The 12,817-nt window shown below is 40.0% G+C and overlaps 1 protein-coding gene across 3 annotated transcripts in view; it reads right to left on the bottom strand.

The window, feature by feature from the left end:
• The window catches only part of SLC25A21 (solute carrier family 25 member 21), a 208,291-nt gene that overhangs the window by 73,463 nt on the left and 122,011 nt on the right, over nucleotides 1–12,817 (bottom strand). For all 3 annotated transcript variants that reach the window (XM_069951324.1, XM_069951323.1, XM_069951322.1), the window contains exon 3: nucleotides 8,897–8,945. In XM_069951324.1, the coding sequence (XP_069807425.1) occupies nucleotides 8,897–8,945 (49 nt within the window). The remainder of the gene's footprint in view (nucleotides 1–8,896; nucleotides 8,946–12,817) is intronic.

Raw genomic sequence — 12,817 nt, 5'->3', positions numbered from 1 at the left:
GACATCACAGACACTCTGTGATGTCACTAGTCCATGGATACCAAGCGCCCTTCAATACTAAGCTTCCTATGGAAAAGCCATATGCAGTCACAGTACGTCTCGGCTCTTGTTCCAGATAAGAAACGACATAACCCATACCTTGTTTATGCGACTGTTTCCTTTCATATAGCCTAATTGGGACCGTCCATTTTGGCTGTCAGGAATTAGCCGCAGTGACCCTGATTCCACAAAATACATCATGCCTTAAGAAAACGCCATCGATTAGACGTGACGCACAAAGGGCCTCAATCACCCAGGACTAAATGGACTCTCTGCAATTTGGAAGCAATCTCTGGAATACATTCTCCCACTGCACAACTTAAATATATCATAGGATTTCAAGGGAACACATAAAAAGAAAGATCTGAGGTTTCCTTCCAAACAGATCTCGCTTTTCATCTTCTTTTCAGAATGTTCATTAATAATAATATATTTGTTTAACTAAATTACAATGGGCTGTTACAGTGTTTATTATTCTTACTGCCAAACGGCATACAGAAAAATACCGGACTGCCCGCACCGTCAGGACTATATATCCACATAATGATTGCACTTCCACAGCTCTATACATATAAACAGAACTTTTTGCACGCTGTCAGCAATATATACACAGGCTGTCAGCATTACATACAAAGCCGGGCTCAAAGCAGAGATATGCGGGACACAGTTACGACTATCTCTGGGAAGACTGACGGCACGAATCGTAAATACAGCTTTGCATATACTGTCAGCGCCGCATCTAAATGCAGCTCTGCTTACACTGTCAGCACAGCATTAATAGCAACGGCCTAGATTTCCCTCTGTAACTTCATTTTTAGATTCATTACTAAGTCCATAGCGATTCACTATGTAAATTCTAAAGTACAATTATAGAAAAAACTGTCATTACTGATATCATCTAGTCTGATTTTGACATTTATAAAAAAAAAAGTGGGCTCAACTCTTAAAGGGATTGTTCACCAAAATTTTTTTTGTTTCAAATCAACTGGTGCCAGAAAGGGTCAAAGATTTGTAATTTACTTACATTAAAAAATCTCAAGACTTCCAGTCCTTATCAGCTGCTGTATATCCTGCAGGAAGTGGTGTATTCTCTACAGTCTGACACAGTGTTCTCTGCTGCCACCTCTGTCCAGAGCAGTAGCAAATCTCCATAGAAAAACTCTCCTGCTCTCCAAACTGGAAAAAGTAAACCACTTCCTGCAGGACACACAGCAGCTGATTAGTACTGGATGACTTGAGTTTTTTTTTAATAGAAGTAAATTACAAATCTCTGGCACCAGTTGACTTGAAAGAAAAAATGGTTTGGTGAACAACCCCTTTAAGTCCACTCTAAATACCTGGACCTGGAGCGTAATTTATATAAAATTGTGATGTCAAGCTGTACATCCCCCTTATGAAGAGCATGTGTGGAACAGTCAATGGAATTTGAAAATGTGAAAAGCACAAAAACACTTATAATTTCCTGGGGGTCAACTCGAGATCACGTGACCCAATTGAAGGTAAGGATTCATAGAACTTTCAGATAAAAAAAAAAAAAGACGTAAATGCTTGCTAAATTATATGTTTGCTAACTGTTTGCATTAATCTGCAAGAATAATAAGAAAAAATAGTTTGGGGGTCTTAGATCTATAATTTGTAGTTGTACTTTTTGATTCAGCAGTTGTTCAGTACTACAATTCCCAGGATGCATTGCTTTCCCTCAGATGTTCATCATGGTACTTTCTCCATGCCTACTCCCCACTGTCACCTACAGCATAAGGTCAGGTGTAAGGGCCCTATTCCACAGGACGATTATCGTTCAGATTATCGTTAAATCGTTCGAATCAAAACGATAATCGTTCGTTTGAATAGCAGTTAACGACTAACGACTGAAAGAGAAAACGTTGATCGTTCAATAAGACCTGGACCTATTTTCAACGTTGCTCGTTCGCAAATCGTCCGCATTGAATAAGACGTCGTTCGGTCGTTCGCAGTAGTGACGAACGCAAATAGCGACGACAAGACGACCGCAAGAACGATCATAAGTAACGATTATCTTTCCATGTAAATGGGTGAACGATTTCAGGACTTTCGTAATAGCGATCGTTTATCGTTAACGATTATGCAAACGATAATCGTCCCGTGGAATAGGGCCCTAAGGGCTCAAAGATTCCCTTTAAGCATGTGCACTGCCACTATGAGATTTTGAATCCACCAGGTTTTGAATGGAGCAACAGCAAAATCCTTGACCGCCACATTATTCAAATGGGGGGGGGGCCATAGGAGATAAGACGTTTTATCGCTGCCTTTCTTATGCCTGGTCCCAATAGATCTATGCTTCTGCTATACAACTTTATGTCCTTCCTCTCTCCCACATCTCAGGGCCTATAGTCCTGTCACGCAACGGAACCAATTTTCTCCAGGCCTGGCGGAGGCTGTTTACTCAAACAAACCAAACAGGAAAAAAGAAAAACTTCTATACAAAGTGCAGGACGACTGTGCCTGGGGATCTTCAGTCAGCAGCTGTGCTGTTTATTTTCCATGCTGATGATATAAGGGACGCCCTGTATATAAGGTGTCCCGGCCTGTGTGATCACAATGCTTTATAGTAGACTAGCCGGCACAAATCTATATTCACGGCAAATCATGCCTATTTGTTTGTTAGAGCAGAATCCTGATCAGACATGACGGACTAGTTCTACCTATCACTATAATAAGTCAACTAAGATGGAGGAGGAAAAGCACATATGGATCTGTTTCCAGCTCACAGCTGTAATGCCCACAACACACAGAGAACAGCTGACCAGCATGGATGCGGCCCACCAGTCTGATACTGAGGATAGGCCACCTACAAAGTCGTCTGCGGAAATAGATTTTAAGGGAAACTCTAAAGAAAAAAAAAATGTCCTGCAGGAAGTGGTGTATTCTTTTCAGTGCTCTCTGCTCAAGAAAACCTCTCATACTCTGGACAGTTCCTGTCCCGGACAGAGGTGGCAGTAGAGAGCACTGTATCAGCCTGTAAAGAATACATCACTTCCTGCAGGACATAAATAGTACAGGAAGAATTGAGATTTTTATATAGTAGTAATTTACAATGCAATATAACCTTCTGGTACCAGTTGATGCGAAAACATAATTTTTCACTGTAGTACCCCTTTAAGTGAACAAACTTAAAGCGACTCTGTACCCCCAATCTGACTCCCCAAAACCACTTGTACCTTCAGATAGCTGTTTTTAATCCAAGATCTGTCCTGGGGTCCGTTCGGCAGTTGATGAAGTTATTGACCTAAAAAACAACTTTTAAACTTTCAGGCCCGTGCCCAACGGGCGTGGCTTAGAATATCTGTGCCCTAACTCTGCACCACCCCTCTGTCCTACCTCCCCATCCTCTTCATCATTAGGAATGCCACTGAAACATTTTCTCCATGCTGAACATTGCACAGGTGCTAAACGATCCAGCCCATGTGCCGGGCTGCCACAGGTGGGGAATAGGAGGCAATCTGCCCGGGCATTCCTAATGATGAGAAGGGTGGGGAGGAGGGACAGAGGGGTTGTGCCAGCTTAATGCATACACACTGTAGGCCACGGCCGTTGGGTACGGGGCTGCAAGTGTAAAAGTTGTTTTTTAGGACAATAACTGCATCACCTGTCAAACAGACCCCAGGACAGATCTTGGATTAAAAGCAGCTATCCAATGGTACAAGTGGTTAGGGGGAGGTCAGATTGTGGGTACAGAGTCACTTTAAAGGGGTAATCGGCAAAAATCTTTTTCTTTCACATCAACTGGTTTCAGAAAGTTATATATATTTGTAATTTACTTCCCTTTCATATCAGCTACTGTATGTCCTGCAGGAAGTGTGGTTTTCTTTCCACTATGACACAGTGCTCTCTGCTGCCACCTCCGTCCAAAACAGGAACGGTCCAGAGCAGGAAAGGTTTACTATGGGGATTTGCTGCTGCTCTGGACAGTTCCTGTCTCGGACAGAGATGTCAGCAAAGAGCACTGTGTCAGACTGGAAATTAAACACCACTTCCTGCAGGACATACAGCAGCTGATAAGTATGAAAAGCCTTAACATTTTTAAATAAAAATGAATTTATAAATGTATATAACTTTCTGAAACCAGTTGATTTGAAAGAGAAAGATTTTTGGCAGAGTACCCCTTTACACCACATTGCTGGACCCAGCCTAGACTGCAGCATCAGACCTTGCCCCTGGAAAGTGATGGCGCTATATGAGCAAGCAATTCTTTTAATCATACAAGTCCTTATAGTAAAATCTACTTTTATTTTAGTTATATATATATATATATATATATATATATATATATATATATATATATATATAAAACCTCTCGGTCTTGAGCAGACATATGAGGCCGTGAATTTCCTCCGATCGGGACACATTCCTGTGGGTTTTCCTTATCCAGGAATCCCTTAGGTAGACTGACAGCACCTTTTGTCTGTGTATGTCAGACAGTGAGACATCAGCAAGTGCTGGAATAACTCACCAGTGACACTCGCTGAGCTGCTCCTTTACAAGTTTCTTCACATGGTTCCATATAGCACTTAATGGGCAAAGAAAAAGTCATCCCAATAGAAATGAGTGACAGGGCTTGGAAGGGAAAAGCATTACATATCATGCGGCATGTCAGTCACCTGGGATAGTAAGTGATACGTGTGTGTATGATGAGATGTGCAGACGGCTGCATTATCTTACAGATTTCACCAAGGTTCTGGTTCAGTTGCATAGCTCAGCTTCTACATCCTGGGATACACTGAAACACTAGATGTATATATATATATATATATATATATATATATATATATATATATATATATATACACATACATACATATACACAAACTGTATATATATGTATCCTTTCCTTGCGTTAAAAGGGGTATTCCAGATAGGTGGACCCAGCCTTTCCGTTAGAACAACTCTAACTGCTGTTAAAGGGGTTATCCAGTGAAAAACTTTTTCTTTCATATCAACTGGTTTCAGAAAGCTATGTAGATTTGTAATTTACTTAAATTTAAAAATCTTAAATCGTTCCATACTTATTAGCTGCTGCATGGTCCTGCGGGAAATGGTGTTTTCGTTTATGTCTGACACACTGCTCTCTGCTGACATCTCTGGCCGAGACAGGAACTGTCCAGAGCAGTAGCAAATTCCCATAGAAAACCTCTCATACTCTGGAAAGTTCCTGTCTCGGACAGAGGTGGCAGCAGAGAGCACTGTGTCAGACAAACAAAAACACCACTTCCTGCAGGACATACAGCAGCTAAGTATGGGGAGACAACTTTTTTTTTTTTTTAATAGAAGTAAAATACAAATCTCTATAACTTTCTGAAACCAGTTGATTTGAAAGAAAAAGATTTTTCGCTGGATAACCTCTTTTATTGACTGTAAAATCAATGCACAGAACACTTTTTGGTTGTTAAAAAAGGCGACAGCTTTATTTATACTGGGTTAAAAAAGCATTGGGGGAGATTTATCAAACACGGTGTAAAGTGAAACTGGCTCAGTTGCCCCTAGCAACCAATCAGATTCCACCTTTCATTTTCCAAAGAGTCTGTGAGAAATGAAAAGTGGAATCTGATTGGTTGCAACTGAGCCAGTTTCACTTTACACCATGTTTGTACATCTCTCCCAGAATCGTTTTCTCCCAGAAACAGTACTATCCTATATCTTCTCCTCAGTTTGGGTTAGGTATTGCAGCTCAGTTCCATTAAAATGAATGGAGCCACAACCATACTACACACAACCTAAGGATAGGTGCACCACTCTTTTTTGAAGATAGCAGCAATGTTTTTCAGATTTTGGACAACCCCTTGAAGAGTACCAAGGATGCTTCTGAAGATCCTTATTCCTGTCCTTAACCATTGTACTTATCCTTGGATTTTAACTTCCTTTATCAGGTAACATTAACCCAACCACAACCTGCCTGCAACTTCTACCTGAATCCTGATCCAGTAAACCAATGCTGTGATAAGGTATAAATAGATTTTTTTCTGCGCACTTACTACAATGTTATTAACATATAACTTTAAATACAGCAGGGGCAGGGGGAAGCCAAAGCCAGAAACAGACTATAAACAGAGATCAGGTCAGAAAGGAAAGACTGAAATTTCTCCTCTTTTCAAATCCATTCCTGGCTTTGGCTTCAAATCTTTGGCAGATAATCTTTCTGTGTAAATGGACCCTAAGTTACATCTATACCTAAACCTAAAGGGGTGGCCCAAAGAAAACTATTGTCGATACTAAGACATTGCTGTAATTAATTAAAATAAATTGATAGTTTTATTGACTTACATATTCACTTACGTTGACTGTGAGCACCACAGGCCCCTCTGCGGCCACCAACCTTTGTGTCAGGGACAGTAGGGCTGTCTAAAGTCAACAGAATGAAAGAGCAGCCTCCATCTTTGCTGCAGTACCAGGCAGAGCCCCACATGTGGGTGTCATATTGTATTGTGGAACCATACTGCTCATATATGGATCATCTATCCAAAGGATGGCGCAGCAATTGAACAGTTTGGGAGATGCATTTAAAGGGGTACTCCTCAGGAATTTTTTTTTTTCTTTCAAATTAACTAGTGTCAGAAAGTACAAGAGATTTGTAATTTACCACTATTAAAAAAAAAAAAAATCTCCAGTTTTACAGTACATATGAGCTGCTGTATGTCCTGCAGGAAGTGGTGTATTCTTTCCAGTCTGACATAGTGCTCTCTGCTGCCACCTCTGTCCATGTCTGGAACTGTCCAGAGCAGTCCAAATCGCCATAGGAAACTTCTCCTGCTCTCCAGACTCGAAAGAATACACCACTTCCTGCAGCTGAAAAACTTGAGATTTTTTTAATCAAAGTAAATTACAAATCTCTTCCACTTTCCGGCACCTGTTGATTTGAAAGATTTTTTTTTTTTTTTTTTTTGCTGGAGTATTCCTTTAAGGCTTATGGAAGCTACTACGACATGTAAGGTACTGTATGCAGTAAATATATCACCTCCATAATTGTGCCCCAATAACACGGTAAAACGTTGGTAATCGAAATTATAACAATAGACTGTGTGATGTATATGTTGACCATCGCTCTGTGCGACATATTTACAACATTACAAATACAATAAGAAAACGCATGCTGAATGACTACAGTGCGAGTCTATGAATCACCTGTGTGTACTCGGACTGTTCCACCCTATTGACAAACGTAGCGTCAACCTCTCCTCATTATGAGCCGTCTATTAAAAGTGACAGTGGATGAAGTAGACTGCAGAGTATGAATCTGCTGAACTGCTTCCCCCTCCATTGTACTAGCTGTACAGCACTGACCTCTGCTTCACTTCATCTTCGGAGAAGGAATCAATCATCCTCACGTCAGAAACTTCAGCCGAGCTGTCCTCATATGATGAAGAATAATCGGGTGGAGTTTGGACCTGACTAACCCCTAAGGCTGTGTCAGTCACAGCTGATCGTTCTTTTATATAGTAATTCGGTATTAATCCCGGCGGCTAATCTTACCACTCCACAACCGGAATCTGTTTTGCTACAACCTTATCGGTACATATACGAGAACCTTGTATCCTGTGGAAATAGGAATACCTGCCAGGCCAAATAACAGTGCGGCAGGTGACCTCTCCATAAACCGCACAGGATGTAGGCTTCTACCTATAAGGCTACATGTCACTTATCAATGCTTAGATGGAGAATGCGGATGGCTTGTTGGTCAAGTTCTGATCATGTTCTTCAACTCTTTAAACGGGTTATCCCATGCTTGTCCACTTCTTCATACAATCAATCATGAGAACGGTGGTCAGTTGTCACCCCAAGTGAATGAAGCAGCGGCGTGCATGCTTGGCTTCCATTCCATTCATTCTTTTTTGGGACATCCTAATGACAATGAACCCCAATTGTGGACACAGGTGTGGGGCCCAGTGGTTGGACATCCATCGATCAGTTACTTATCCACTAACCAATGGATAGGTGATATCCTGGTCCATGCACGGACTCTAATTACGGAATGTGTAAATGCCCCATGAATATAGGAGGAGATTTATCATACATTGTGTAAAGTGAAACTGGCTCAGTTGCTTTTTTACCTTTTTATTCTTGCATTGTATATTTTATTATTAAAAAAAAAAACTTTCTACATAGGCCTAAAAAATGTAGTTGTTATTTTACTCCTTCTGTTATCAGCCTTCCTGTTCTACAGTTAAAAAACATAACTTTTGATATGTTGCTGCCCATGGTGAGACTAAGTCATTTCATACTTGTTATTATCTATTTAGTTTTCTTCCCCCAGTTCTCAGCTGCTGCTTTCTGCTGAAGACACAAAAATCTGCGTGTGAGCTTTTCTCTCTGTCTCCTCCTCCTCCCCTCCCTTCTGAGACAGCTGATGTAAGCAAGTCCCTGACTGACTCCATCTGTAACATTGGGTCAAATTGCAGATAAACTTACTGTGATTAACCCTTGCAGCATTACAAAGAAGCTACAATGTTGCAGACAAAGCCAGTCAGAGACTTGTTTACATCGGCTGTCTCAAAAGAGAGGGGAGAGGAGGGGGAGACAGAGAGAAAAGCTCACACACAGATTTTTGTGTTTTCAGCAGAAAGCAGCAGCTCCTAACTCGGGGAAGGAGACTGAATAGATAATAACAAGTATGAAAGGAATTGTTAGTCTCACCATGAACAGCAACATATCAAAAGTTATGTTTTAATGGAATACCCCTTTAATATAAACTAAGTTTTGTGTGTTTTTTTTTTTTCATAAAGACAAAAAAAGTAAAATTTGTTTCATCCTCAGTAACAATGATGAAATGCTAACTGTTCGGAAGTCTGGAAAAAGTTTTTCGTTCAATGTCTATACCCAAACTTACCGTGTTTTTACTACATCCAGGGGGTGCATCAGGCAAATTTCTACCAGACCTGTTAAAGATAGAAATAAAGTCATCAGAACTAAGCAGAAACCCACATACATGTACATATTATAAAACATACAATATACAATTAGTATTGCTATATTTCAGACAATTGTGGGGTGTTTGGGGTATCTCACTCCAGAACCCTCCATAATAACTTGTTAAGGCTAGGTTCACACTGCGTTTTTGCAATCCGTTTTTTTCATCAGTTTTTTTTGCAAAAAACAGATTTAAAACAGATAAAAAAAAACGGATGCATTTGTGTGCATCCGTTTTGATCCATTTTTCCATTGACTTCCATTGTAAAAAAAAATGGATCAAAACGGATCTGTTTTTTTTAACGGACACAAAAATAGTGTCAGCTACGTTTTTGTGTCTGTAAAAAAAAAAAAAAAAAAAAACAGATCTGTTTTGATCAGTTTTTTTTTACAATGGAAGTCAATGGAAAAGCGGATCAAAACGAATGCACTCAAATGCATTTGTTTTTTTTCATCCATTTTTTGCAAAAAACGGATAAAAAAACAGATTGCAAAAACGCAGTGTGAACCCAGCCTAAGGGCCCTATTCCACCGGACGATTATCGTTTGCATAATCGTTAACGATTAACGACCGCTATTATGAAAGACCTGAAAACGTTCACTCATTTCCATGGAACGATAATCGTTACTTATGATCGTAATTGCGATCGATTTTTCTGCGCTATTTATTCGCTATTGCATTCGTATCTATTGCGCACGACCGAACGATTTGCGAACGAGCAACGATAAAAATAGGTCCAGGTCTTATAAAGCGATCAACGATTTCTCGTTCGGTCGTTAATCGTTAACTGCATTTCAACCGAACGATTATCGTTTAGATTCGAATGATTTAACGATAATCTGAACGATAATCGTCCGGTGGAATAGGGCCCTAAGCGTAAAACAGCTCCAGGACTGGATTAAACTAACATAACAACTTTCTTCCAAAAACAGCACCACTCTCATCCTCAGGCTACATGATGTATTGCAACTCCGTTCTATTCCCTTCAATGGAACTGAGCTGCAATATCATATTTAAACTAAAGCCAAGATAATCCCTTTAATATCAATAGGCTTGGCCTATAATGCACCACTCAACAGGGGTAGTCCAAAGTAGACCAACCTTAGTCTAGTCTGGCATATCGGGAACTAGGACTATGACACCCCTGTGAGAAGAAATAAATCCACATGTATTATTGATATCTAGATAGCTGTAAAGCACCATCCTATTTGACAGCATTGTCTATGGGAAGTATTTACGTGCAGCTGTCCCTGTTCCCATTGGGGATGACACACACATAAACCATTGTTTTTACATAGAAGCGGCTTCTGGTAGTGCGCTCAGCATTGAAGACTTAAAGATCCAGGTCTTGTTTGGGTGAAAAACGATCCCTTAGACAAGTAAAATGCTGTCATTTCGAGGTAAATCAGTGCAGACGACATTCCTTCCCCGGCAGTATCCCATTAGCTTACTGATAACTGATAGCAGCTGTTATTCCTTTCACTTCACTCTAGACAAGACAATGCATCAAGAAATAGTGAAGGATCATCACATGTCACAAATGGAAAGTCCCTTTAAGGATCCACAAGGTTAAAAGTAATTGTGTTCTTCTTGGAACCCTGTTCTGTTGTAAAGGTCTTATGATTGAAAGTCTATCATGTGGAGTCTCATTTACAATGATCAGCTGCAATCTGTAGGAGAATCCACCAGCAAGTGTTCACTTTCCCTGCAGCACCCCCACAGGTAAAGTGACGTATTACACAGTTTCTATAGGATCCAATGGGTTGTATGTATAATGCATGGATATGCTGAGACTAGAGATGAGAACAACACGAGCATGTTCAAGTCCGGTCGTTCACTTCAATACTCGAGAAGTTGGATGCAACCCTAGGGAGTCCTGGAAAACATGGATACAGCCTATTTTTTTTTTTTAGCTCGAGTTGCGCTCATCTCTAGCTGAGACCTCCGGAGAAAGATAGAGGGCTCCTGTGTAAGAATAGTTTAAAGGGGTTGTCCAGCAAAAATCTTTCTCTTTCAGATCAACTGATATCAGAAAGTTATACAGATTTGTTATTTACTTCTATTAAAAATTTTTAAGTCTTCCCATACTTATTAGCTGCTGTATGTCCTGCGGGAAATGTTGTTTTATTTTTAGTCTGACACAGTGCTCTCTGCTGACATCTCTGGCCAGAGATGGCAGCAGAGAGCACTGTGTCAGACTGAAAGTAAAACAACATTTCCCGCAGGACATACAGCAGCTAATAAGTATGGGAAGACTTGAGATTTTTTAATAGAAGTAAATTACAAATCTATATAACTTGAATCATTTGAAAGAAAAAGATTTTCGCTGGACAACCCCTTTAACCCCTTGCCGCATAATCACATACTGGCACATCCATTTCTGCTCGCCGTTCTGGCAGATGGACGTGCTGGTACGTGACAGGGATGACACGGGCGCATGAGCTGCGCCCGTGTCATCCGCAGGGGAGCCCGGCTGTCAGTGATAGCACCCGCCGGATTTCGGCAGTTAACCCAATAGGCGCTGCGATCAGTGCGATTGCAGCACCTATAGTGCTGCAAGAAGGGAGAATCCTCCCTTTGTCCCTCATAGGGGCTGTGCGGTGAGATCGCACAGCCCCAATGGTTGCTGTGACGTCAGGAGGCTTCCCCGAAGTCCCCGTAGTGGGACAAAAAAATTAATGTGTAAAAAAAAAAAACACACACACACAAAAATGAATAAATGAAAAATCAGAAATAATCCCCATATCCCCCAAAACAATAATAAATGTTGGAAAAATAATAAAAATAAAAAAGTACACATATTTAGTATTGCCGCGTGCGTAATGACACTGGCAGTAGAATTAATTACATGATTAAACCTGCACGGTGACCGCAGAAAATTTTAAATGAGAAAAATGCTCATTTTTTTTTCCATGAAAAAAATTGCATTTTTCACAAAAAATTTTTGCATATCGGCCACCACTAACCTAAAGTACAATATGTCACAAAAAACAATCTATATAGATTTATAGCAATAACAATAATTTTATAGCATCATGTAGCTACAACCGCATAAAGTGAGACAGGTTTGATTTTAAAAAATGGGCTCTGGACCTGAAGGCCATGCGGCAATGCTCTCCGACCCCGAGGAACGCCCTAAATGCTCTAAAGCAAGTAATTTGCATAAGAGCATTTAGAGATTTTAGAAGCTGCTTTAAAGGGAATCAGTCACATTGAATATGTAATCTGATCTGTAGGCAGCATCATATGGAGCAAGGAAGGCCGAGCAGAACAATACCTATTTTTGTGGGAACATTTAATATAACTTTTTTCTCCAAAATCTTTGCTTATTCTGGTTTAAAAAAGTCCAGTGGGTGGTCCTTCTCAGTGATTGACAGTTATCTCTGTATGCTACCATATAATTCACTGTACACCAATTTGTAGATGACACAGATTTCATTTTCAGGAGCAGATACTATAGGCCTATGAAGGTCTATTAGGATGCGTGCAGGAACTGTCAGGAACTGTCCAGAGCAGTAGCAAATCCCCATAGAAAACCTCTCCTATTCTGGATAGAGGTGGCAGCAGAGAGCACTGTGTCAGACTGGAAAGAATACACCACTTCCTGCAGGACATCCAGCAGCTGATATGTACAGGAAGACTTTTTTTTTGTTTTTTACAGAAGTAATTTACAAATCTGAATAACTTTCTGGCAGTAGTTGAACTGAAAAAATAAATAAATTATATATAATATAATTATATATTTATAAAATATAATTATTATATATTATAATTTAATCATATATATATATATATATATATATTTTTTTTTTTTTTTAACCAAAATACCCCATTAATGGG

Source organism: Dendropsophus ebraccatus, chromosome 13 (assembly GCF_027789765.1).
Source record: "Dendropsophus ebraccatus isolate aDenEbr1 chromosome 13, aDenEbr1.pat, whole genome shotgun sequence".
NCBI classification, from domain to species: Eukaryota; Metazoa; Chordata; class Amphibia; order Anura; family Hylidae; genus Dendropsophus; species Dendropsophus ebraccatus.
The sequence above is the reverse complement of the archived record's forward strand: the minus strand, read 5'-3'. Positions and strand labels throughout refer to the sequence as shown.